We start from the raw sequence: 27,539 nt of genomic DNA on the forward strand, positions 1-27,539 counted from the left end.
CTTCCAATGCTGTACCTTTGGGCCTATTTTATTAAGCTTATGAAAATAGCTACTGGATGGACATAAAAAATATTACTTCCAGAGTAATTCTTTTTAACTTCTAAAGAATATTATAGAACCTAAACCAGGATGCAGTGAGAAATGAAAGCCCAGTAGCTAAAAAAAACATGCATGCCATAATATTTCTAAGGTATGAACACAGTCAGTCAAAATACACATTTTGGCTATGTGCCACTGACATAACAAGCTTATCTTTTTAATGCTGATTGTAGTAGCGCCAGCACTGTTCCGTGACAGGAAACCTGTGTGTGGATGAGTGGACTCGCTGGTACAGTATTGTTAGAGCATGTTTGTGCAATTTTATTAAGCATCACCTGAAAGGGGTGGTGTATTCCTTATGCCTGATGATGTAGGGGAAGTTTGGCTGGTGGGCTTCATGACTTCTCAAGACCTCTACTACGTTAATGTACGCGGTAAAACTTGACGTGAAATTACAAACTTATTTGGCCACGGAACCCATTTTTTTCCCGGGGTTTTAACACAATTAGAACTTCTGCTGGGAAATGCTGTTCTAGAACTAATAATTTAAAGATACCTCCTTTATTCAAATTTGGGGAGGAATATTATCTTTTAGTAATAAAAGTATATGACCAGAGCTATTAAATACTTGAAAAGGTATTTGACATACTTTAGATATTGCTAAGATTCCTAAATAGTCTATATTCATGGGTCCCCACTTCTGGGTAAAATCATGGCAAAGGGGTCCTTAAATATACACACGTGGACCACGCGTTAACAGTGGACGGACTAAACAGAATACCTTACACATACAGTACTACTGTCTAATGCAAGCAGATATGGTTGAGATAAAGTATGAATTCATTCAGTAGTAGTACTGAATTTCCTCACATATCCTCTCAGTTCAAGGACACTAAAAGAGCTTGTTTGTTTATCTATCTATTTAAAAGTTTCTCATTCTCATAAAGTTTGAGAACCAATACCATTCAATTAACATCCATGGGGAAATCAGCAGTGCTCCAAAGGCCACTGTCGCTTGGTATGTGTTCCAGGTAAGTCATGGGAATAAACTTTTACGGCTATGCTGAGAGGTGCGGTGCAGACACAAATTATCTCCAGAATAAGCGTAGGCATGTAAATTAGGAATAGACGATATGACAATTTTAAGGAGTCCCCTTCTCCCAGGATGCCTTTAAGTGTTTCTCTAGAAAACAAACTGCCTACAGAGGAAAGCCTTAGACGGGGCTCGCGCAAACACTGGGGTGGATTACAATATTCAACTCTTTGAGAAGAACGTGGAACCCATTAATGAGGTTTTACACTCTGAAAACAGAATTTTAAACTCCATAAGTTGCTCATAGCTGTGACTGTGGAGTGCTTTCTCTTGAGTCAGAAAGTACTCAGTCTTTCACTGAGACACCATGGTCAGACATTTCAATGGTTTAATTACCCCCTGGGAATCTCTGAATTGTCAATAGGCACCAATTAAACAATACAAAATATCACTTAAGGTAATTTTTATATAATGATGTCAATTTATATTCTTTTATAATGACATCAAAATCATCCTGTATCAATAAGTTTGCCTGAAATGGCGTGGCCCAGAAATTTTTGAAACCAATGTCTTAAGAATTGCATATTTGGCTCATAATAATTTTTATTTTTACGTTTAAGTCCAAATGGATACTTCAGAGTATCGAGATGGCCAAAAAGTTCATTTGGTTAATGAATACGCTGTTGAATAAAGTTCTTGGTGAAAATGAAAAATGTGTCATTTTTACTTAAAACTGAACGAACTTTTTAGCCAACCCAATATATATCCGGAAGTTTTGATGGAATTAGACAACACTCAGATTTTTCCCGACTGATTAGCACTTGGGAATTCAATAGGATATGACAAAAAAATCCTTAGCCAATTTTTTTTTTCATTAGGCCTTTTATATATCACTCTACATTTTTTCTTGAATTTCCTTTACCCTGTATTAAAGTTTTATATCTTATAGTAGCTTAGTAGTTTAAAAATTAATATTTTAAAATTCAAGCCACACCTAATGAAAACGAAATAGTAGCAGCCCCGTCATGCCTACAGATCCAAAATGTTCTTTAAACGGGGGCGGGGAGGAGAGGGGAGTAAGGAAAGACGCCTCACGGAAGTCTTCATTTGGAATTAGAATTGTAAAGAGCATTTAAATAAAATGTAATGTTAACAGTCTGGATCTTGACTATATGTATTAGTGCCTAACAGTAGCTAAATAGTCCAATAATAATCTTTCAGTTCAGTTTTAGTAGACTTGCATCAAAATCACTATTACCATACCTATTACTATTGCGATAGTATTACTATTACTGTACCATATTTACTGTCTAGTAAACAGGAAAAACAAACAAAAAAGTGCAGAATAAATAAGCTAGTAAGATTAAAATTCCTGCCTACCAGTTTGCGTTCACAGGCTGACCTGTTAATTTTATACCATTACTTATGATAAAAGCAAAAGTAACTACATATCTGTTTGGATAATTTTAAAACACACGTCAGACATGCCACAGTGGGACGTGGGAGACGTGGATGTTGTGGATACTTTATACCTTTCTAAATTATTTGAAACTTTTCTAACAAGCAAGTACTATTCTTATAATTATTTAAAATACTTTTTTAAAAAAATAGAAGTAACTGCTTCAAACTTGCAAAATATGAAAGAACCCTCCAGAATTCCTGTTCTCGCTTCCCTACTCTAAAGCAAGATTACCTTGATCCACACATGACAAATGGATACCTAATTTTAAACAGAATAGTATACTGATTGTGGAACATAATAAATAATTATTTTGAAAGTAATTCTAATAAATCTAAAGAAAAATTGGGGTTAAATTACATTTTTCAATTTATATCGCACATTCATGGAGTGGTAACTAGGGCAATGGACACAGATCTCAGAGATGAGTTTGCCTAGCAGCTCTGACCCTGACCGGCAGTGTGAAAGTAACAGCCACTGACACTCTTCATCTGGACCCAACGACAGTATGGGTCTGTGGTTTAGTTTCAAGTACAGGCTACATACAGTCTCAGGCCTAACTGGGTTCAAGTCCTAGTGCCATCACTTTCTTCCCTGTTACACGAGAAAAGCTGTTTAACCTGGTTGTTAAAACACAAAGTAGGGGCTTCCCTGGTGGCGCAGTGGTTGAGAGTCCACCTGCCGATGCAGGGGATACGGGTTCGTGCCCCGGTCCGGGAAGATCCCACATGCCGCGGAGCGGCTGGGCCCCGTGAGCCATGGCCGCTGGGCATGCGCGTCCGGAGCCTGTGCTCCGCAACGGGAGAGGCCACAACAGTGAGAGGCCTGCGTACCGCAAAAAAAAAAAAGAAGGCTCCAAATACCCTCGTCAAACATCAGACACACCCGAGGATCTCCACAGCCATCAGAACTGATCTACTTAAAACTGAATTTTGAGTCCATGGATCTAAAGGCTTAACGAAGTACCTTGAAGTCTGCACAGAAAAGAACAGCCAGCTCTAGCGCTGAGAGCTACCATGGGTCCATTGAGGACATATTTTTTTCAGTCAGCATCACTGTTTAGGTGACTTGACAGGTGGTGGCTATTTCATTCACTCTCAGTGTCTGAGAGGGCAACAAAATCGTTTTGTCTTTTTACAAATGCAACAGGAAGTGCTTTTTATTTTGTAGTATCACCTTAAAAATATGAACTTGTCTAAGTCTATGATCATGGTCTAAAATATAAGACCACCAAATGACTCAAATGAATACAATACTATTTATTGTTAGTTTAAAATGTATGTCACTGTACATACATTTTACAATGTATGAAAATGTATGTTAGTTTAAAAAATGAGGTTGCCAAGTACAGGAGTACTATTACCAGCACTAGTTTAATAACATAATAAATAATTCTTAATTTTACTTCATGTTTTTCAACCTCATGTCACTGTCTTCTGTGAATTATGAGATTTATTATTATATACCTGTCCTTACATGACGTAAGTTTTGAACCAAATTAAATTTTCTATGCCACCTCTCAAAGATGAGCTGAATACCTCTAGAACAACTTGATCTATACATCACTTGAGGAGCAAACGCTCATGGACACCCAATCCTGCCGTGACCCAGGCAAATATATAAAAACTGAGACAGGCTTTCTCTTGGGTAAATGATGTTTATAGTAGCTGTAAAAATGTTCATGTTTATGTTTTCTTTACAATGAATATTCAACCTCACAGGGACAAATACATCTTTAAAAGGATATATTTTAAGTAACAGATTTAAGACCAACATAAATACTTCTGAAGGCCCCTTATAGAACATTTTCATTCTAGAATCTGTTAGAGAGAAGTATTTCCACATATGGTTTTTTAAATCCCAGATTCTCTTTGGGTTATAATAGATTTTTAAAATGCCACTTGTAGATATCCCAGCTAAAAGCATTGATGTGGAAAAGAAGTCACTGCATTTCAGTGTCCTTCAGGGAACAACGGAGAGTCTGCATTAACTATATATACTCCTTCAATTTCCTAACGCAAATGTGAATGAAGACTGGGTTTAAAAGTGAGGTTTTCTTTTATCATCAAGGATATGGGCTTTTAATTTCTTATGATTAAAATAACTCAACAAGTTTTAAAGATGAATTTTCTGTTACAATATATCAGGACCCTGAGGAACCTTGAAGATCTGTGTGCTCAGGTCACCCCAGTGAACCAACTTCTCCCTGTGTTGCAACACTTTGTATTTTCCCTTTATCTTAAATAAAACACAAGGAAATTAATTAACCTAATTTCCCATTGATCACATCCTTAGAACATGATTCCTTGCACTCTTGCTCCCCTGCATCACCCACACAGCAGGCTAGGATGGCAATTCTGTGCCTCATTCCTGGGAATTTATACAACGTTTCACTGTTCTCAACGTTTATAGAACGTTTCACTGTTCTCAACAGTGTCCAACCGGTGCCTTCACCTTGGCAAGCAAAGAGACTACTGAAGATGAGATGTCAGTTCTGTTTTGGAAGTGCCCTCTGTCTCTGAGTCAGGAGAATGCAAGGGTTCAAGGTAAAGTTCGTCCTACCGTGTGGGCATCACCTCCTGGTCCTTTGCATAAGTGGAGCCCTACAGGAGGACCCCCCTATTTATTTTCAGTCTAGTGACTTCACTGCCTTCCATGGTTGTCTGTTGTTCTCTCACTGTGCTGAATGATCAGGGGAGGACTCTACAACTAGTGCTGCTTGACTGAGAAAACCACCACAGATGGTTACAACTTCCTTGTTGAGACACTCAACCCCAACAGAACTGCGCATTTAAGAAGGGCAATAACCTGTTGTCGGTAAACATGCCATTTTGAAATAAAATCAGTATGCCTTGAAAACACAAGGCTGATCTCCATGGATTTTGGTTAATTATATTTTATGTGTAAGTGAATAAACTGAATCACTAGGATTGGCTTTAGTGATTTTTTTGTAAAAAAAAAATGTTTACAGAAGATTATTTAGGACTTTTGTTGAGCTAAGTTCAAATGAACGCCTTACAAGTGAAAAACATTCCGATTTCCATTCCTACCACAAGGATTCCATCAGTTCTGAGTAATAAAACAACAGCAACAACAGCTATTCACTAAAAGGAATTAAAAAAACAACAACAACAACAATCTTCAGCAGCCACTGCTATTTCCTAGCTCTAACTGTTTTATTCTGCTGAACTACAAAATCAATTGAGGAAAAGTATTATTTTCCTGAATGAAATTTATTTTATCATCTTTTTACCCTCAGCAATATCTAAGCTTAATAAAGGAGTTAAGTACTCCAGTTAATTTGTTTTCTTTCTCAAGAGGAGAAAGATATTTTAAGATAAATGCTAAAGATTTTCAACTATATAGTTTCACTCCCTCTCTAAGATGCTAACCTATTTTTCCCTTAAGGTGCAGACTCTATTCATTGTGAACATTACTTCTAATGGAATGAATGGATACTGTTAAGAAAACTGCTCGGTAAGTTAATTTACAGACAGTAACGCTTATTGGAAAATTAATAAATGGCTTTCATAAAATTTCTGACCTCATAGTTTAAAAAAAAAAAAATCTAATTCCTGGGGATATGTACTTGCACCCTGAGGCTTGGCTTTTGGTTGAAGGAGTATCTAGAATGCAACATTTGGGCAAACAAACTCTTTAGGAATCTCATTCCAAATGACAACAATAAGCGTTTACTGCGGAATCAATAAAATATTCTCATGTTGCTTAATTGTAAAAAACGGACAATAGTCTCTCTCTCCCTTTGTTTTGGTTTTTTGGTAAAATGTAGAGAAAAACAGAGCGTTTGAGTTTTTTTTCCCTAGAGTCTTTTAAAAAATGTTTAATCCACCTCCATCTTTAAAGAATTTTTATTAACATTCATGACTATAAAACAATCCACATATTTGAATAAATAAAACTCACCACTTGGAGAATGTCTTCATCTTTTGGCATAACACTAAGTTCCAATGTGGTATCGCTGAAATTGAATAGACACATACTATTTTAGGGGAGGCAGAAGTATACAAGAAAGACATAAAGGAAAAAGAGTTAACTCACAAGTATTTTTTAAATTGCTTATGAGTTTAATATGGGGGTTTTAAAAATCTTTACATTTCAAATCCGAATCATTAAAATGAAAAGAAGTCATTTATATATATAGGCTAATTATGTACAAAAGAGGGCACCCTGCCGTATGTTTGAGCTATTCATAATCAGTCATGTGTTCTTTATAACATGTTTCTAATTTAAAAACATGAAGTATATTACTTATATTGAATACTCCTGGAACAAAACTCATCAATATATAATTGTGTATTATTTTCTTTCAGGTCACAGAACAAATTACAAATTTTTACCACCAATTCTCTGTTTATCAAGTTAAAAATACATTAACACAAAAATAATCAGAGAACCCTCAAATTTAACATTTTAGGCAATATTAAACATCCTAATTTTGAAATATTCCCTCTTGGCCTCAAATGGGAAGGAAATCAGAGTTCACCATCACAACCATCAAAATGACTCATTTTTTAAAAACCATATAGCATCTCAACAATTTACTTTCTTCTCCGTGATTTAATTTTAGAGCCTTCACAGGAATAGCTCAAAGTCTCATTTTATTTTGGTACTGTAAGTGTTCTGTTAAAAATAACAGAGAAGTTTCTCTAGGTTTAAAACAGTTCAAAGGGATAAATTATACCGAGTCCTGTGATCTGGAATTAACACTTAGATACGGCAAGAACACTGCTATCCCCAGCAAGTGCTTCAGTATCTACCCTAACAATATCAGATAGATTTTCCCCCAATACAATCAAGAGATTAAGAAACAAACAACAACAAAAACAAAAAACCCCAAATCTAATCATTTACTGGTGTCTCTATTCGAACCCTTATTTTTAGGTTCATAAATGCTGAGAGAAGAGTAAAACAATTAGAACCACAGGTTCAAATAAATTCTACGAAGAAAATATGTAGGTACTTGTATTTCAACATTTAGAGTTGGTAGAAAATACATACTGATGCTTAGATAAATTCTTCTGCAAGGATACATTTTTACATTAATACACTGCAGAATCTCAATGGCTTTGTGCTGCATTAATCCATTTGCTACCAACTGCAGACAAAAGGAACACAATTTTTTAAAAGAAAAATAAGATCATGAAAAAACAGTATTTATTTTTCAAATTGCTTTATTGGTTGAAAAATTAAGACTGTCATTCCAAAGTGTTATTATTATTCTGAAAGATGAACTGCACCAGTAACAAAAAAAACAAACAAACAAAAAATTAATGTGGATTTTGAGGAAAACAAAGATTAAGTTATGGTTGTTTGGAAAAATAGTACTTTTAAAGAAGACATGTTAACAAATACACTAAAAAACCCTTAAATTACAGGCTGACAAAACATACTGGTATATTTATCATGATCTAAATTATTTGCAGTAAAAGAAAATTTGGGTGGATCTCCCCACTGCCTCCAGGGAGGCTTTCAATTCTTCACCAGTGCCCAGGTCTCCTCAATATTTAAGATCAAATAGGGCTCACTGTCAGGAACACCTAGAATCCAACAGTAAGGAGAATACTCTGAGATCAATAAATCATGATCACATCACTAACTGTAAAAGTGACAACATATTAGGGCATTCGTGTACATAAGTTAGATTATAGCATGAACAGCTTTAGACGTGGTTAGAGGAGCTTGATAGAATTCTTCAGAAAATAATGAACCTCAATTTAATTACAGACAGGTGAGTATGGCTAATATAAAGCAACAGATCATCCAAAAGTTACTGTATTTGAATCTGGGAAGAACCCCTTGTGGTGATGAGCTGGAAATCAGATCCCAGAGTCATGGCTTATTCTTGACAGAAATTTAATACAGCAACCTCTTTGGCTTTCGATTTCCTTATTTGTAATTAAAAAAAAAATTCTAGGTGTGTGATAGAGAGAAAGAGTAGGACTAAATTATTTTTGCAATCAGTCGCTCTATAAATATTTATTTACCTTTAGAACTCAAAATCCTATTCTGTAGAATGTAGGCAAACGGATTAAAGGACGATTTCTTGCTGTCTTTGTTAAAACAAATGAATCTGAGCCAAGAATATCATTCAGTAAAAGGTATTTAAGATAAGTTATCCTTAGTGGTTTTAAAATAAATTATATACGCATTTATATATATATTTATTATAAACAAATTAGAAATTTGATTATCACTTCAAATAAAAGTAGGAAACTTAATGGTAAATCTAAAACGTATGCCTCTCAGGCTCTAAAGGATTTTAATTACAAATCTGATAAACTTGCCAAAACAAAGCCACCAAATACGCCATCCTCAGATAGTTTGTTCTTGGCAACTTTCAAATGCATTTTCCACTTTAAGGGAAAGTTTCAGATTTCCACAGCACATCAATTTCTTATAGGAATACAATATTGCATTAAATCTACTAGTTTCAGTGATTTATAAAACCCATCTTTGGCCAAAATTAATCCTATTTCAAGACTCTTACCTGTTCTGGATTAAAGCGATTACTTGGGAATAGGTCTTTCCAATAACACTTTCTCCATTGACTTTTATAATTCGATCACCTTCAAAGAGAAATTAAATAACACATGAGGAATTCCTTTAAAAAGTCACTTGTGAGTACTTTTGAAATACTTCTTGAGTAATATACTTATTTTTAATATATCCTTGCTCGTTTTTTAAAGTGGCTTTTTACAAAAATGAACCTAAATTTTAATATATCTAGCTACTTATGAAATATAACTATATTTTAAATAAGAGTCCAGCCATCGATGAATTTAGAAACCTCAAGAAGTATAATCACCAAGTGACCACAATTATACTATTTATGCCCCTATCATTTGTTTTCTGAGTTGTAAAACTACTATTTATTCCTCCATTTACCCTGTCCTTTCTAATAGAGAAACACTGTTTAACAGCCTTAGACAATTATTTTTGTTATCTCAGTGGTCTCTGATTTTAGTCCAACTGATTTTCTTTGTTGTATTCTCTCAGTCTATTTAGTTTATTGATTAGTGCTACACTGCAGAACTTAAACATGGGTATGGACATGGTTTTGACTTTATATCTATTAACTTGTTCTTCATTTTAATGGGGAAAAGGATGTTTGGTTACTCAGAAAAATCAGTAGAGCAGAAAGGAAAATAATGAGAGAAAGGGCAGAGGAAAACAGGAAAAAACGTATTTTTTGTGGGCTTTGCACAGTCCCTCAACTTCATCTTCCCAACCCTGGAAAGCTTAGAATATGAGAGATGATACATTCTAGCTAATAGAATGTTATGTGTTCACTGATGTACATTTTATATATACTAATGATATTGAAATTAGGCTTACTTTAACTATGACAAAAAAGATAATTAACAAGTTAACAATGCATTCTAATAAATCTTACCAGCGACACCCACTATTTACATGTGTAGCTGCAAAGATAACATTTTATTCAAAAGGCAGTAAAAGATAGTTTTTCACTAATTCCCTTTTTAAATTATTTCATGTTTAGAAACAAGAGAAAAGGGTAACTATTTTAGTGTGTGCATTAATCTAAACTAAATCCTACTTAGTTTTTTTAATTAAAGTCACAAAATATTTCAGAACAGCTACCAGACCACATCCACTGACAGCTGCAGATGAAGCTGGGCTTGCATTGCACTGGAGACTTAAACTACTCTTTGTGGTGGACGAATTCATTCACCTCTAGCAGGTCAGGCTCTTCCAGAACTTGGAGCTCCAAGATGATTTCATTTACTTCAATGAATATCTCCTTCATTTGCTATTTTATTAACCTTTGTCAAAATTAAATGTACGCAAAACAGGTTAAGAGGGCCTCTGAGGGTCCATTATCTGAGTGGTAACTAAAAGTGTCCACAATATATCAATTACGGTATTTCTGCCCACCCATCCATTTGGGTATCAAAAAACATATAACTAACTAGGTCTCAAAAACAGTAATAACTGATAGGAAGAAAAAGGAAGAAACATACAGTAGGAGACAGAAGGAAAAACATGGAAAATGAAATGTGGTAAAAATGAAGTAGAAAAGAAATGAAAAGGTAGGTTTAAGTAAGACTATCAAGCACCTGTGCACAATCCAGCTTCAAAAGCAGGTCCTCCCTCCTTAACCTGTTTGACGAAGATGGTATCCATGGGCTCCAAGCGGTTTCTTTGTTTTCCTGTGCGGAAGAAAAGAGCCAAGGCGTAATTTTACCTCACGATATTTTCTTAAAATAGCAAAATAAAAAATGATATTTAATTGAGACAGTGAAGCAAAGATTTTTTAAATGAAATGTTAGACACATATCTTAAATCTGGATGCTAAAGTCATCATTAAGAGGGTTCCAAGAACTCCAACATTTATTTTTCTTCTTCCATAACACAACCACCACAATAGCAACGATTTCCATTTACTGGGAGCATTCTGTATGTAAATTATCACACTAAATATTACACATACCTGAGAGCTAATTTCCATAACAAGTAAGTATTTCTACCACCATCGAATAAAAGAGGACACCGAGGCTCAGAGAGACTAAGTAAATTCTCTTAAGGTCACACAGCTAGATTACACAGGCGGTATTCAACTCCACTGCTTTTTAACACTGCATCGTGTTAAGCACTAAGTCACAATCCTAAATAAGACAGTTCTTTCCCTTCAGGGACTCTGGAGGAAGAAAGACATATGAACAAAGAATGGTACTACAGGGGCTTCCCTGGTGGCGCAGTGGTCGAGAGTCCGCCTGCCGATGCAGGGGACACGGGTTCGTGCCCCGGTCTGGGAAGATCCCACATGCCGCGGAGCGGCTGGGCCCGTGAGCCATGGCCGCTGAGCCTGCGCCTCCGGAGCCTGAGCTCCGCAGCGGGAGAGGCCACAACAGTGAGAGGCCCGCGTACCGCAAAAAAAAAAAAACAGAGACAGATACAACATACAGTCATGGCAATGAGGAGCTCGTGATCAAATCTGAAAGCCAGCACTTCACAAACTGCTATCCATGGATCGTCTGCATTAACAGCTCAGGGGTTTGAAAAAAATCAGTGTTTCGGGGTCCAATCAGAAATCTGCTTTGTCAAGAAGTTTCCCAGATGATCCTTCTACACACTAACATTGGAGAACAACTGACAGTTTCAATACATAGAAGTCAAAGGAAGAGTCACAGGTGAGAGGACATTTAAACTAAGCGACAAGCACCAAGGTAAGTACTGAGAGGGGACAAACAGGTAGACAGTGGTTCTCGGAGTGTGATCACCAGACCAGCAGCATTAACACAACCAGGGAATGTGCTGGAAATGCAAATTCACGGACCCCCCACCCCAGATCTACTGAATCAGAAACCCTCATGTGACCGTGATGCATACTCAAGATGGAAAATCAATGAACCAGAAGACGCAGCCCTGACCCTTAAAGAAGAATATAACTGAGAAAATAAGGCGTATATATGTATGGAGTTCTTTCATTATACTTGTTAGACTGTGGCGCTGGGCAGAATATGACTGTCAAATATAAAGAATCCATAATTATTGTCATATAAAACCAAATTTTTAACCAGGTATATCACAAAGGTGGCTCAAAAGAAGTAGAAACCAATAAAGGAACGTCTATCAGCAACTCCCCTTACATATTTAGCTGTTTACTCTGAAAGACATCCTCTAAAAGTAGTGAATGGCTAACTCTGCTTAAAATGCAACAGGGCACAGAGGAAAACTGCTCATGTTTTAGACACCAGGAGACAGGGATCCAAATCCTTGCTGTGCCACTGGATAGGCCAGGTGCAGGTAAATAAACGTTTTTACTTAAAAGAAATGATTGCTTGTTCTTTTACAGTACAGAGACATGTTTTTGCATTCTTGAAGGGTTTCTATGAAGACTCAATAAGATAACATGCAAAAGCGCTCAGCATAGCTTGTAACTGGAGCAATTCCTTGGTAAATGTGTATTTCCACTCTCCATGGTGCTTAGATGAAGACCAGTCTCATATTCTTATGTTTTCAAGCATGAAAAATTTGAAAGGTTGTAAAAATATACCTGCAAAGTATCTATCATCCAATTTTCAAAAATATATATCAGCTCTCTTCCCAAGGAAACTCTATACAGCTCTCTAAGTTCAGAAGACTTGAAAATATTATAAATCCTTTGGTCACTTCTGATTGGCTATGACAGACAGCCCTGACTGCTTTCTCCATGAGGTTTTGGAGGAAACAGAGAACTAATGCTAGTTAAATCCCTACTGTAAGGAAGAATATCCTCATTCTTAAGAGATGTTTGCCGAAATACTTAGGGACTGATTGTAATCTTATACTATCATATTTTATTATTATATTATTACATTTCCAGTATTATGATAATGATATCTGCAACTTAATTTTCAAATGGCTTGAGAGAAAAAAATAAGCCAAGATATCCAAACACCCAGACACATGTATGGATGGACAGATAAAGCAAATATATACTCAACATTAAGTTAATTGTTGAATCCAGATGGATAAGGTATTTGCTGTACTTTGAAAATCATAATACAAAATTTGGGAAAACTTTCTGTATGTGCCAGGCTTTATTTTTCTTCGCAGAACTTGTCATCCGCTACTTAAAGTTACATGTTTATTTGCTTTCATGCTGGTTGGTTGTCTCTTCCACTAAAATGAAGAGCAGGGATTTTTGCCACGTTCACGGATGCTCACAGCACCCAGAACAATGTGTGGCACAGAACAGGCATTCGATAAAGCATTATGCAATAAATGAACACATTTATTATTTAATTCTTACATCAAGCTGTCAAGAAAGTCATTATGATTTTAATACTGTCACTATACTGAGGAGGAAACAGACTAAGTAACTTATGAAGAGGGAGAGTAGGGATTTGAATCGAGATCCAAATCCAAACATGGTGTGTTCCCTCCTGCTTCAAATGTAACCCAACTACTTATTCAGTTGTCAAGCTTTACCAAATACAAGGAGACAGTCCACTTACAACTAGTTTGAAAGGGAAAAGAAGGTTTCTTTCAATGTAAGTCACTTAAAATGCAAATACTTAATGCCAATCCAGCTGGTAATCAGGCTAGGTCCTTATGCAGCCAACTCAACATTTACAACAGTTGGTATTTAAGGAAAACCATCTATTTTTTCTAGGCTAGAGATCTGAAGGTTTAATAAGTTTTGCTGTGCCAAGTCACTGCTTTCATGGAAAGATTTATATAATTAAAGAGAGGACGAATTTTTTTTTTTAATTCGGTACACGGGCCTCTCACTGTTGTGGCCTCTCCCGTTGCGGAGCACAGGCTAGGACGCGCAGGCTCAGCGGCCATGGCTCACGAGCCCAGCCGCTCCGCGGCATGTGGGATCTTCCCGGACCGGGGCACGAACCCGCGTGCCCTGCATCGGCAGGCGGACTCTCAACCACTGCGCCACCAGGGAAGCCCCGAGGACGCTTTTTTTTTTTTTAATTAATGTCTTCTAGTCCACTATGTCCCAAACGTGATTATACCGTACTTATATTTAAAAATACAAAATGTAAATGAGCATTAATGAATTCTACAAAATAATAAAAAGCTGGCGGGGTAGCAACGTAGTGACTTCTGAAAGTTCTGATAGGCACTTTCACTCACACAGAATAAATTGTAGTCCAAAATAATTTGGTTTTGATTTCTATAAAGGAAATACTAACTTTGCAATGACTACCATTATAAAATCAGAGAGACTTTGCCACAAATTGACAAATCCTTCAATACACTGTGCCTGAAAATACATGAAGATGGAATAGACTAAAAGAAGGGCCAGTCTTACAGCAAGCACTACCACATCTGCTGAGAGCTGTACTTTGATTCTTCTTGTTCACTTTCCTTTCTGGACTGTCTCCAAAATTCTGACTTGCTATTACTACTGTGGATTTTAACCAATTCCTTCTGGACAACAGAAAAATGTCCCATAGGCGTCCTTTAATTACAGGCAGGTTTAACTAAGAAATATCCCTCTCTTCAATTTCTATATTCCTTGACTCTAAGTCTTGTGTTAAACACGTGGTTCAGTAATTTTAAGAGTGTCATCTCTTTAATATATGCTCTCTGTAATTCCACTGGAACTGGAAATCACAAGCATCAAATTTAAAGTGTGTGTTATTCAATCTCTTACGTCTTTAGTTTTTTACAGTCGGTTTCTAGATATGCAGAACAAAGAGTCCGATCCCGAATTGTAATTAATCAGGAACAAGTATTCCCTGCTTCCCTGTAGGACCATTTGGCAGAGCCAGGTGGCTTCCCTGGCAATTCTTAGTAAAAAGCCTCTTTCAATTCTACATGCGTATTTTATAATTTCTCAACTTTTTGAGAACACATAGGATGTGTTTCAAAGAACTGCTAAAGACCTTATTCAAGTATTATTCCCTTGACCTTATCAAAAGAAAAGGGAAATGTGTCTTTCTAGCACACACATGTAATTAAATCGTTCTGTATTTGAGAAAAGGAAGAAGACAATGACCTTACATGAATGAGAATGGCTAAAATTAGCAGGTACTGAAAAGGTCCCACTTTATGCTATTTAGCATACAATTAGTAAAGACTTAAATAAGAAGCTATAAAAAGCATACATGAATTTGCCCGAAGTTGAATGTTACACTTTGAAATCAGAGAGAATGTACATACTTTTACATTATAGTAAACATAATCAGCTGAGGAAAAATAACTCAACTAAAAGAAATAATAATATATAGGTAGTAGCTGCCATCCAAACACTGGATGAACATCCAGGTGGATATGCTTTTTATTCTCCATTCCTAGTATAAGGCAGTGGTTAACAGCTTGAGCCCTACGACCAGATTACCTGGTTTAAAATCCCAGCTCTACCACTTACTTTCCAAGTAGGGTTACTGGATTTTGCAAAAATGACTGTCTATGAGAAATTCAAATTTAATTGGGCACCCTGTAGTTTATCTGGCAACCCTACCCCCAAGTGATGTTAGACAAATGATTTATTTGTACCCCAGTTAACTCAGCTGAAAACTGAGGATGATGACAATTTATTTTTACCTGGCAGGGCTATTGTGAGGATTAGAAGAGAGAATCCACTGAAATACTTATATGATGCCTAATACAAGTAGGTATTTAATCAATGTTGTTACTATGCTAATCTGATGATAAAGCTTTAGAAAGTTTACATAGAGATCAGGGATGAATGAGGCCACACTGCTTGTGCTTGATTAAATACTGGTCCAAAGAGTAACAATATAGACTCAACTGGCATATTGGGGGGAGTTGAAGAGTACAAACCGAAGAACACCAAAGAACAGAAGGAAGAAGTAAGAGACTATACTAACAAATTTCCAGTAACTGACACAAACTACTCATCTGTCTTCAAAGAGACTGGCGTCTAAAAGCCAGAGTGCTCTAATGACCCTCTTCTTGGGAGAATGCTAAAATCCAAATCACTTGCAACATTTAAATTGTTTCAAAATTTGAAATATGAAGTATACAAAGCAAGCAGCCTAAAGCAAATAGATTATTTTCAGAAGTAATATTCTTAGAACTATACCAGTTAGAAACGAGACACAGAGAATGAAGATACACAGAGAAATAATAGGTATAGATCAGAGAATCCTATAGTTAGTTCTAGGGACAAGAGAAATGTATTTATCAGAGTTAAAAAAAAATTATACTTTAAACAAAGAAATACCATCTTACGTTTTCACCAAAAGCAAAGCAGCAGAAAATAATGGCTATCACTCAGATTGAGATTTTTAAAAATTTTTCCTTCTCTCTCACAGTTCTCATAGATGCTACCGAACAACTTCTTTAATGGAACCAAATCTGTTTTTATAATGACAGTTTTTTTAAGTATTCTTTTTACTGATTTCTTTGTTGTAAAAAAAAAGAAAGAAGACAAAAACAAAGAAACCCTCTATCTATCTCTACACTAGAAAAGGCTGTTGAAATTAAACTGTGCTTCATATGAAAGTTAAAGTTAGATAAGCCTCGGAAGACGTGTGCTCTCCACAAAGGCGGAAAGCTATAGAGGTCACATAATGGAGTTTTTTTTTTTTTTTTGCAGTATGCGGGACTCTCACTGTTGTGGCCTCTCCTGTTGCGGAGCACAGGCTCCGGACGCGCAGGCTCAGCGGCCATGGCTCACGGGCCCAGCCGCTCCTGGGCATGTGGGATCTTCCCGGACTGGGGCACGAACCCGTGTCCCCTGCATCGGCAGGCAGACTCTCAACCTCTGCGCCACCAGGGAAGCCCCATAATGGAGTATTAAAGCTCCAGGCATTCATTATTTAAAGAAAATCAATTAAATAGCTTATTGAAATTAATATCTATTTTTCAGACCCAAAATAATTGAAACCACAATGTAGATTGAGACAGACAGATATCAAAGTTAAATCTGAATAATAAAAAATGATCTTTGTTTCTCTTTGCTGGGTCACAGATTGACACAGAAAAAACAGGGCATGGAGAAGCATTTATTGAGCACAAGTTAGGAATTATGGATCTATTAAGGCAAAAAACAAACAGAGGGAGTGATAAATAGCAAATTCAGGCTAGTAGTTACCTCTGGGGGAAGAGAATAGAAAAGGAGTGGTATGGAAGGGCCTTAACCACATTTATAATCATTCATGTCTTAGTGAGAGAGAAATGGAGGAGGGGGGTGTTAAAATGCTAAGATGACAAGGACAGGTGGCCAGCATTTGGAAGTCACATTTCTTCCCTTTATTTTCTGTTTGCCTGAAATATTTCATAGCTGTTTTTTTTTTCATTGTTGAAAACAGGCTTCTAAAAAAAGAAAGAAAAGAAAAGAAAACAGGCTTCTAATTTTTATTTTAGGGGTTTGGTTTGCTAACGGCATACAAAACTATCTTAAGAGCCTAAGAGAGGCATTGTCTCACATCAAAAACCCGTATGTATTATATGAAAAATACTGATACATCCTATATGAAAATTAAGTACAATCCAATTTAAGAAGACTGCCATGGCAGATTATTGGGTCCCTTTCCCCTTCGGTAAGGGCAGAAGCACTAAGGAAAAAAAAAATGCATTCCAGCTTTTTAAACCTAGGTGGTCCCAAATTTCCACTTACGATGCTCTCATTTCCAGAGTGATGGCTAGTACTTTGAAACTATACTCCCAAGCCTCCAATCTGTAGCTCCAACAATTCTTATGAGCTCCAAACCCCAAACTCCAATAGTCTCTAGACAACGTCAGCAGAATGTCACCTGTCAGCTCTCAATCACATTTCATCCATTATAAGCAAACACACACTCACTACTCAACCTCATCTGTAAGTAACATCAAATGGAACAAAGTGAAGTTAAGAAAATCTGCTAAATATTAAAAAGCAGATCATGTTCTAACTTAATCATGACAAACTTTCTTTCAGCCCACACCTGTCTAATTTTTTTGGTTTACTTTTTAGTGTGGTAAATGCCTGGCATATACAAAAATAGAGAAAAAAAGTAGAATAACCCCCCCCCCGAACATAATGTAAATAATTATTAAAAATCTGTCATCTTGTTTCATTTACACTCACATTTTTTTCCTAAAGTATTTTAGTGTAAATCCCAGGTATCATGTCAATTCATTTACAAATACTTCAAATAGTTCAGTATGCATCACTAACAAATCAGAACTTTACTTCTTCTTAAAGGAAAGAAAACAAAATCTGTTCACAGTTCTCCATATTATGCAGTATTTTGCACAATCTGGATCATATAAACTGACAACAAACCCAAGCCTTCCTTCTACTTTCTTCTACCTTCCTAAAAGCCTACTTAACATTAATGAAAAGCAGTATTTCATGACACAGGAACGGTAGCACCAAAAGCTATGAAATAAATTTAGAAAAGGTCTCACGTGTAAAACCACAATAGAATCCTAAAATTAAGTTCTGGAACAACTTTCCCACTCCTAATGGAATGCTCTGCCTATCTATTCAAATTCAGTGAGGTCACCTATGCAAGAGAACATCACTACATGAAAATCTCTGGCACACAGAACAGTGTCTGGCATACAGTGGATGCTCTAGAAATATTACTGCTGACCGATTCAAATTAAAGTCCTAGTAAATGCCAATAGCAAGACTGCCCAAAACCAACTTGGAGACATGATTCAGGAACAAAGCTATTATTGTACTGCAACTGATCTATAGGATTTCCCTGAAATAGAAGGAAAATGCTGCCACTTAATAGTAATTTGAGTACAATACCACTAGGTGTCAGACGTGAACCAAAATTTTCTGGCATTATGAACCACCTAGGCAAGAAAGACTCTGGAGGATGTTATTCATTCAACAAATATTTAGTGAGCTTGGACAACGTGCCAGGAGCCTATCACTCTACAACGAACAAAACAGTCCTGGGATCTGTCTTCTGGAGTATTTGAAGTTCATGCAGCATCGTCTTTTTCTCTCCCTGAAAGTTTCAGGAATTTCACAAAGTATGTATCACGTGTAGATTCAGAGCCGTTATTCCAGTTGTTCTAGATTTTAAGTTCTCTGCAAAGCCGGAAAAATGTGTTGCAGTGTGCTAACCACGGGCAACTATCTTCCCATGTCTGACCTTACCACTGCCCGACCCCATAACTGATTAAACCTGCCCCTCATCTTTCTCCAAACCCTTTAGTCCTCTCTGGTCTTCAAGACTATCAGTCTCCCTCAGAAAACACTTTCTTATAAGTTTACCCACAGATCAATATTACAACCAAATTCACCAGTAACCTCCACTTCCTTTCCCCCTTGACCTTTCAAAGCATTCCACTTGCCAATGTCCAGCTATGGACAATTCCAACCAGACCCTCCCTCCGCTCTTGTTCTTGGCCTGCAATGTCAAATGAGTAAAACTGCGTGACCCACTGATTTAGAGTTTCCAAGTTCAGCTAAGTGCTTGACATTACTCACTAAAGTCTGTTGCTTGTATTTTAATCTCTGTTCCCTCAAGGCTGCAGTTTCAAACTTCTAACACCCTTCTTGGACTTGTTCTGCCATCTGGATTTGTTCACACTATTTAGATAACCTTCTTTCTTACTTTACTGTCTTTCAACTGCTGAATCCTCATCTTTTTCTTTTTTAAATCTTTGTCTATCCTTACTTTCCTTTGCTCTTTCTCAGTTGAGGATTTAGTTACCAGCTTTCTTCAGGACCTTGTTCCCCAAATGGTCTCTTCTCAAGTGTAAAACCAATCTCTCTTCTTCTCTCCAGATCTCACAACACACAAAAGCTTCCCAAACTTAAGAGAACAACAAAACTTCTCCCTACCCTGCCACATAGCTTTCACCTCTCATTCCCCATCCTTTCATTTTCATACTTCTTGAAGAATAATCTATACTCACCTACTCTCATTTCTTTACTTCTAATTCAGGGTTTCTCAGACATTGACAAGTATCCTCTGGGGACAGCATGCATCCCCCCCTCCCCACTGTTCCCTGTTCTAATTTATGTCACAGCCCACTGACGCACCGGATCCACTCTGCCCACCACACTGAAACTATTCTTGGTAACTTTACCAATTTGCTACTTGTCAGGGCAGGTCCAACAGTATCTTATTTTTTCTTTTTTCAATATTTATTTATTTGGCCGCGCCGGGTCTTAGTTGTAGCATGCGGGATCTAGTTCCCAGAGGAGGGATCGAATCCAGGACCCCTGCATTGGGAGCACAGGGTCTTAACCACTGGACCACCAGGGATCTCCCCCAACAGTATCGTTTTAGTCTCCACCCTAATGAATTCTCTAGGGCAAATGCAAGTTATCCACCCTCCCCTAAAAATGATCGCCTCTTAATTAGCAAGCCATCAACTCCTCCTGGCTGTCCTTATACCTTCCAAACTTATTTTCAGATTTCCTTTCTGATTCTCCTTTCTCTGACCAGCTCTTAGATGTTGTCTTTCCTAGAGTTCTATCTTTATGCTGTGTGTCTTCATGCTCTCCGTGTATGATTTTATTGATGCCTAGGGCTTAGTTATAGCATATATAATGATGACTTCCAAGTTTATTTTCAACCCTACCTCTCCCTATGAGCTCCATACCCAAATTTTCAACTAGGTACTGAACATTCAACCAGCATCAGAAACATAACTTATCCCAGACTGAAATCATTTCCCCGGGGGAATGAGGTGGGTGTGTTTCACTTCCGTATCCCTCAGTCAATGATACTTCCATCCATCCACTCATTCATGCCAGGAAAGCCAAGCATAATCCTCCACAAGACATCTTTAACTGGTGACATACAATCTACCCCACGTCCTACTACCAAATCTGGGCAAAAAACAACTTCTAAATACCTCCGAAATCTGTTCTCGAAGGCTGTTTTTTCCTTTGTCCTGATAAAATCCTATTCAGCACAAAGTACACCCCATCTGAGAAACCCTTCCCTGGTGGTCAGATGACTTGCCATGCTGTGATCCTGCCACAGTTGTGCAGACCTCTGTTTCTGCACTTATGTAATTATTTTACACCTTCATCTTCCACCATCCTATATAAAGATTCATCAAATGCATATAGGCCAGGAATTGTTCTGGGTTTAAAGAAAAAAAAGTAATAAAATAAAGTTGGGAATTTCCTGGTGGTCCAGGGGTTAGGGCTCCGCGCTCCCACTGCAGGGGGCATGGGTTCAATCCCTGGTCGGGGACTAAGATCCCGCACGCCGCGTGGCCATAAATATATACATACAAATCATTTTTAAAATTACAAAAAAATAAAAATAAGGTTCCTGCTCGACAATCCACCTGAGGCAGAAAAATGTTCAATGAGAAAAAAGCAGCATGAGAGATGGTGAAAAGTGTGACAGACAATAATAAGCGGAGTGCGAAGGGAAGGGAGAGGGAGAGGCAGGGATGTGATACTATTTTTAGGAAATGGTCAGGGAAGTCCTCTCTAGCAGGTGACATCTGAATCACTATCTAAAGGAAATGAGATTACAGGCTATATTGCTCCCTTCCCAACAATTAGTTTAGTGACTGACTCTTGGAAGTGACTCAACAAATGTCTGCTAAGAGAATGAATAAACAACAGGAAATATATTTCTAGACTTAACGCATTTAGCATTCATACGCAAATACTTCTATTGCAGCTCTACACCAGAGATGAAAAATTATCTGTTAAATTTTGAAAGCAGGGACCATCACAATTAAATTCACTTTTTATTAACTGGATCTATGAATCATGTATTTTGAGTATAGACTAACTGGAGAGCAACCAGGAAGAAAATGAGCCTATTCAGCTAAGTGGTGTCTGTGATCAAGGTCTTAAGTTACGGAGCAGCTAAGAAAAGACAGCTCAAAATCACGTAATTACAGGTCATCTCTGGAGCAACAGTTTCTATAGAGAAGTGATTTCTAGGGCAGTCTAGAACATTAATACTCCAACCAGGTACTTTCCTGGACTTTCACCTTTATAGCCCTATTGTTCAGTATCCCAATTAGTTCTCTAAAATCCTAGATCGCCTATTTCCTAAAGGTTTTAGAACCATTAAAGAGATTTTTTAATCGCCTTTACCCTCTTGACTGCCAAACTACCTTCATGCAATGTCTCACAAAGCCTGAAAATCTACTCCAAAAATTGGATTTCTGACAATACCTACTTTAATGCAATCAAATTCCCTTCATTTTAGATTTCTGTAAGTATGATTTCCTGGGACCTTTAGAGTGAAGTTAGATTTTTTTTTTAAACCTCTCATCTAACTTTACCAGTGTCCCAGTTTATTTTACAAATTCCTACTAAGGTCCAGGATTACCGTGTTTTTGTTATTAGTGTTCCAGCTTACACACTTAGCAACTGTGTGAAATAAGATTTCTAAATTTAAAAAGTGTCACCGAGACTTTGTGTTCAAGGGGGACTGATGGGAGCAAGGTGAAAGAAAAATAGGAAGGAAGTAGAGACAATAATTCCTCAACAGCTGAGGTCAGATACTAACATGCTGACTTTTGCAGCTTCGGGAACAGTCATTTGGGAATAGCACCAAGTGAAGGTGGTACTAGGGCGGTACCCCCCTTTACTCAATACATTTACTCAACAAACATTTGTGCTCCTACTATGTACCATGAACTTAGCAGGCACTGAAAATTCAACAATGAAAGACAGTGTCCACCCTTAGTGATCTTTGTTCTTAAAGTAACACATAAAAACATTTTTTAATAAACATAATGACTAGTTTGGGTATGTAGGAAAATTTTACTTCGAACATTCTAATGCCCAACTCTTGATAAAAGACAGAATCCCCCTTCTTATTTTTCTATTTTCTGTTATCAGATCTGTATTACTATCATCACCTCCCAGGAACAGGTATATTAGGAAGTAGGAAGTTTTCACTTGTTTACTACAATCACTCAGATTAACTGTGTCCAAAATATGAGTAGGGATTTCCCAGGAGAAAATCAGGGAAAGAGCCTACCTGCATCTTTCACTAGTTGTGAAACAGCACTCTACTCCATCTTGTACAATACATCCTTTCAAACGTTTGGAAACTACTGAACATACTGAAAGCTATCACTTTCTCCCGCGTGTGTATATATATCTATATATCTGTATCTATATCTATATATGTCCTTGTCATCACTGTCCTTTACATCTGGCACTCCACAGTGTTTTGCTTTGTCCTATTTACTCAGAAGACCCTGAAGCCCTCCTTTCCCGTGTTTCCTACCTGTCAAATGAAGAGAAACAAAATAAATATATTGAGTTAACCTGTTGCTAGCAACATATAACATAAAAATCACTTATTATCTCTGTGTGTGTACACGTGTATGCAAGTTTATACATGTGTGTATATACTTTTACAGTAGGAAACATTGCCCATAATAGCAGACTACAAATAACTTGGTAATTTTATTATAACTATGTTGATAGAATAAAGTTATTTTAATAAGACAAATACATGGGCAGCAAACCATTCACTGAAGTATCCATATATTAGCAAAGTGAGTGAGTACAGGGAATACATCACTTATACTTGCGCCATAGTGTATACGCATACGAAGTCCAGCTACTAGAAAACTACCTCCCAGGACTTCCCTGGCTGTCCAGTGGTTAAGACTCCATGCTTCCACTGCAGGGGGTGCGGGTTCAATCCCCGGTAGGGGAACTAAGACCCCACATGCCACACGGTGTGGCCAAAAAAACAACAAAGAACAAAAAAAGAAAATTACCTCCCAAAATTACTACTAATATGATAATATATTTCCAGGTTAGAACTTCCATCTTAAGGGCTTCTGCACTCAGCAGGCAGAGGAAAAAGCCCAAGTCTTGTCCAGTTAGGAATCTGTCAGGAGACTTTCCCCACACTGAAGAGTAAGGGTTAACTGGAAAGAATGTTCCCACCAGCCCAGAGGCTACCTCAGTTTTAACTAAGCAGAGCAGGGGGTAAGGGAAGGGAAACCGATCTCTAAGAAGTAGCTAGAGGACGAACTTCACATAGATTTATAGGCTAAATCAAGTAATAGCCTGGATCTGGATAAAGCAAACAACAATCTTTTATCCTAGATCTCAAAAAATCTTCAGTAATGATATTTGAAGGTCAATAAACACAAAATAGTCAAACATCCACAAAAAACACAAAATACTCAAGCATCCACAAATAATAATAATAACAGCAACAACAACCAAAAAAAACTCCAAAAACACAACACCCTCTGAGCTAGAACCACCAGGAAAAAAAAGAGAGAAAGAGATCCACAAAGGCTTCTGATAATGGAATCACCAGACAGAGATTACAAAACAACTTTGCTTATCATGTCTGAAGAAGTTTTTAAAATAAGCCTAAAAATGGTAAAGAGGAAACTATAGGAAGTGATCAAGCATATTTGGCGCACTACCCTAAAGAACTTCTAATAATTAAAATGTAAAATGCAAACAGCTAAAAAGAAAATTATTGAATATACATAGGGAGAAATTACCTGGAATGCAGACACACACATGCACACACACAGAGAAGAAACAGAAAATTCAGGAGCCATGGGGGGTAGAGTAAGAAAATCTAACATATGTTTGATTGGAGCCCCAGAAGAAGAGAGCATTGGGTTACAGGAGGACACAGGTAATATGTGATGAGATGCTGGCTGAAAATTTCCTAGACTGATGATAGACATCCATCTACAGACACAAGAAGCTCAATGAATCCCAAACAAGAAAAATAAAAATATATCCTCACCTAGACTCATCATTACAAAATGGCTAAACATCAAAGATACAGAGAAAAATCTTATTTATTTATTTATTTAGGCTGCACTGGGTCTTAGTTGTGGCACATGGGATCTTTGTTGTGGCATATTTAGTTGTGGCAATGCGGGATCTTTAGTTGTGGCATGCTGATTCTTAGTTGTGGCATGCATGTGGGAACTTAGTTCCCCGACCAGGGATTAAACCTGGGCCCCCTGCATTGGGAGCATGGATTCTTACCCACTGGACCACCAGTGAAGCGCCTATAGAGAAAATCTTAAAAGCAGATATAAAAAAAATTTGCGTTCAAAAAATCAATAAACCAAAATAGGAGAATGAAGTCCAGGGAGCCCCATGTTTTGCACTGCTTTTCACCTTGAGGCAAATTCTGCTTCCAAAGTAAAGGCTGAGACTGAGAAGCTGTTCACGGCCTCCCTCAGTCTCCAAGGGTCAGGGACACAAACATGGACGTTGGGGTCCAGCAAGGAAGAGGGCCCTGGAAAACACTATATGCTTTCAATTGGGCCTCCCAAGGAGTACAACATGTGAGTAGGGCTGCAAAGGTAGAAGCCCAGCCCTGTTCTGCCAAAGAGAACACAGATGACTGCCAGCCCCAGCCTGGACCCACCATCACGTTCACACTTGCCACTCCCCCGTCCTCCGAAGCAGGACTCCTCTAAGGGACAGTGTTGGTTTGGGGACTCCTCTCTGGCCCAGCACCTTCTGAGAACTGTGCTGCAGTCAGGGCCTTCCTACCAAATCCTCTTTTCCTCTCTTCTTTCACAGGCGTCAGACCTGTATCACAGTCTTAAGTCTTCCCCGTCCTTTCCTGCTCCTTTCTGCAGGCATTTCCCCCAATAAATCTCTGCCATGTCTAATCCTGTCTTGCCACCATTTCTGTCTTTGTGTCTGCTTCTCAGGGAACCCAAACTGATACTCCAAATATCAAAAGGACCAAAGTCCACCTTTATGTGAAGCAATCCTTGAACAGAGATGCAAAAATTCTAAATAAAACAGAAAGCCAAAACTGGTAATATATAAAAAGTACATACATTAGGAACAATCTTGGTTTAGTTCTGTAATGCAAAGTTGGTTTAACATTTAAAAAATAAATCAATATAATTCACTATATTGAGACTAAAGGGGAAAAAAATCAAATGTTTATTCCAAAAGATGCAGAAAAATTCAAAACTCATTCATGGGAGAGATACACCACATTCGCAGATTGAAAGATTCAATACCTCAAATATTTTCAAATATTCAACACTGTAAATAATATAAAACCAATCAAAATTCCAGAAGAATTTGTTTGTGTGTGTGTGTGTGTGTTACTGTAAATGGACAAGAAAAGCCAATCCAATCTTGAAAACAAAATTGGAAGACTTACTCTACCTAATAGCAACACATTATATAACTACAGTAATTAAGATCACAGTTTTGCAGCAAAGAAAGTGACCAATGGAATAGAACGGAGTTCAGCAAAATTTTCTGTAAAGGGCCAGGTGGTAAATATTTTAGCCTTTGCAGGACTCATACAGTCTCTGTCACATATTCTTTTTTTTTTAAACAACCCTTTAAAAATATAGAACTATTCTTAGTTTGGAAGCTGTACAAAAATGAGCCACATGAGCCACATGCCGACCCCTGGAATAGAATATGGTCCAGAAACAGACCAAAACATATATAAACACTGTATGATCAAGGTGGTATTACAGAGCAGTAGAAAAAAATAGACCTTTCCACTAAATAGTGCCAGGCCAAATGCATATCAGTATGGGGAAAAATTAACCTTGATCCCATACCACATATAAAAATAATCAATTACAAGTGAATTGTAGATTTAATTGTGAATGACAAAACAGTACAGCATCTCGGAAGATAACACAGGAGAATATCTTCGTGACCGTGGAGTAGAAAAAAATTTCTTCAATAGCACTCCAAGTTTTAACCATAAAAGAAAAGACTGATAATTTGGACTACATTAAAATTAGGAACTTCCCTTTATCAAAATTACTAATAAGAAATTGAAAGGCAAGTCACAGCTGAATATCTGCTAAATATATAACTAATAAAATCTTCATCGAAAATATTTAGACTCCTACATATGAATTATTTTAAAAAGCACTGATAGCTAATAATCAAACAAAAGGTAATCGACTTCATCAGTGTCAAGAAAGTTTAAATTAACCCACTCCACTACACACTCACTAGAATGGATAAAATTAAAAAGACTGACAGGGCTTCCCTGGTGGCGCAGTGGTTGAGAGTCCGCCTGCCGATGCAGGGGACACGGGTTCGTGCCCCGGTCCGGGAAGATCCCACATGCCACGGAGCGGCTGGGCCCATGAGCCATGGCCACTGAGCCTGCGCGTCAGGAGCCTGTGCTCTGCAACGGGAGAGGCCACAACAGTGAGAGGCCCGTGTACCGCAAAAAAAAAAAAAAAAAAAGACTGACAAATGCCAAGTGTTAGTGATGATATGGAGCAAGTGGAATTCTCATACCCTGTTGGTGGCTGTGTAAATCGGTATAATCACTTTGGAAAACTTTTTAGCAGTATCTACTAAATGTGATTGTATGCATACCTATGAGTCAGTAATGCCATCCCTAGATATATATACCCACCAGAAATGAGGACATTTGTGTACAAAGTACGTGTAATAAGATGGCTCACAGTTGCACTGTTTGAAATAGGTAAACACTGGAAAAAATCTAAATGTCCATCAACAGTAGACTGAATAAATTGCATATGTTCTTTTTGTTTTAAATCAACTTTATTATAATTTACCTAAGATAAAATGTACCCATTTAAGTACACAGTTCCTAAGTTTGGACAAATGTACACACCCATGCAACCACCACCACAATCAAG

General features: G+C 37.4%; 1 protein-coding gene across 5 annotated transcripts in view; it reads right to left on the reverse strand.

The window, feature by feature from the left end:
• Positions 1 to 27,539, reverse strand: part of ARHGAP21 (Rho GTPase activating protein 21) — a 127,871-nt gene that overhangs the window by 36,907 nt on the left and 63,425 nt on the right. For all 5 annotated transcript variants that reach the window (XM_060161697.1, XM_060161688.1, XM_060161704.1 and 2 more), the window contains exons 5-7: positions 10,631 to 10,723; positions 9,040 to 9,118; positions 6,456 to 6,510 (exon numbers count right to left, since the gene is read on the reverse strand). In XM_060161697.1, the coding sequence (XP_060017680.1) occupies positions 6,456 to 6,510; positions 9,040 to 9,118; positions 10,631 to 10,723 (227 nt within the window). The remainder of the gene's footprint in view (positions 1 to 6,455; positions 6,511 to 9,039; positions 9,119 to 10,630; positions 10,724 to 27,539) is intronic.

The sequence above is a fragment of the Lagenorhynchus albirostris genome, chromosome 1 (assembly GCF_949774975.1).
Source record: "Lagenorhynchus albirostris chromosome 1, mLagAlb1.1, whole genome shotgun sequence".
Classification (NCBI taxonomy): Eukaryota; Metazoa; Chordata; class Mammalia; order Artiodactyla; family Delphinidae; genus Lagenorhynchus; species Lagenorhynchus albirostris.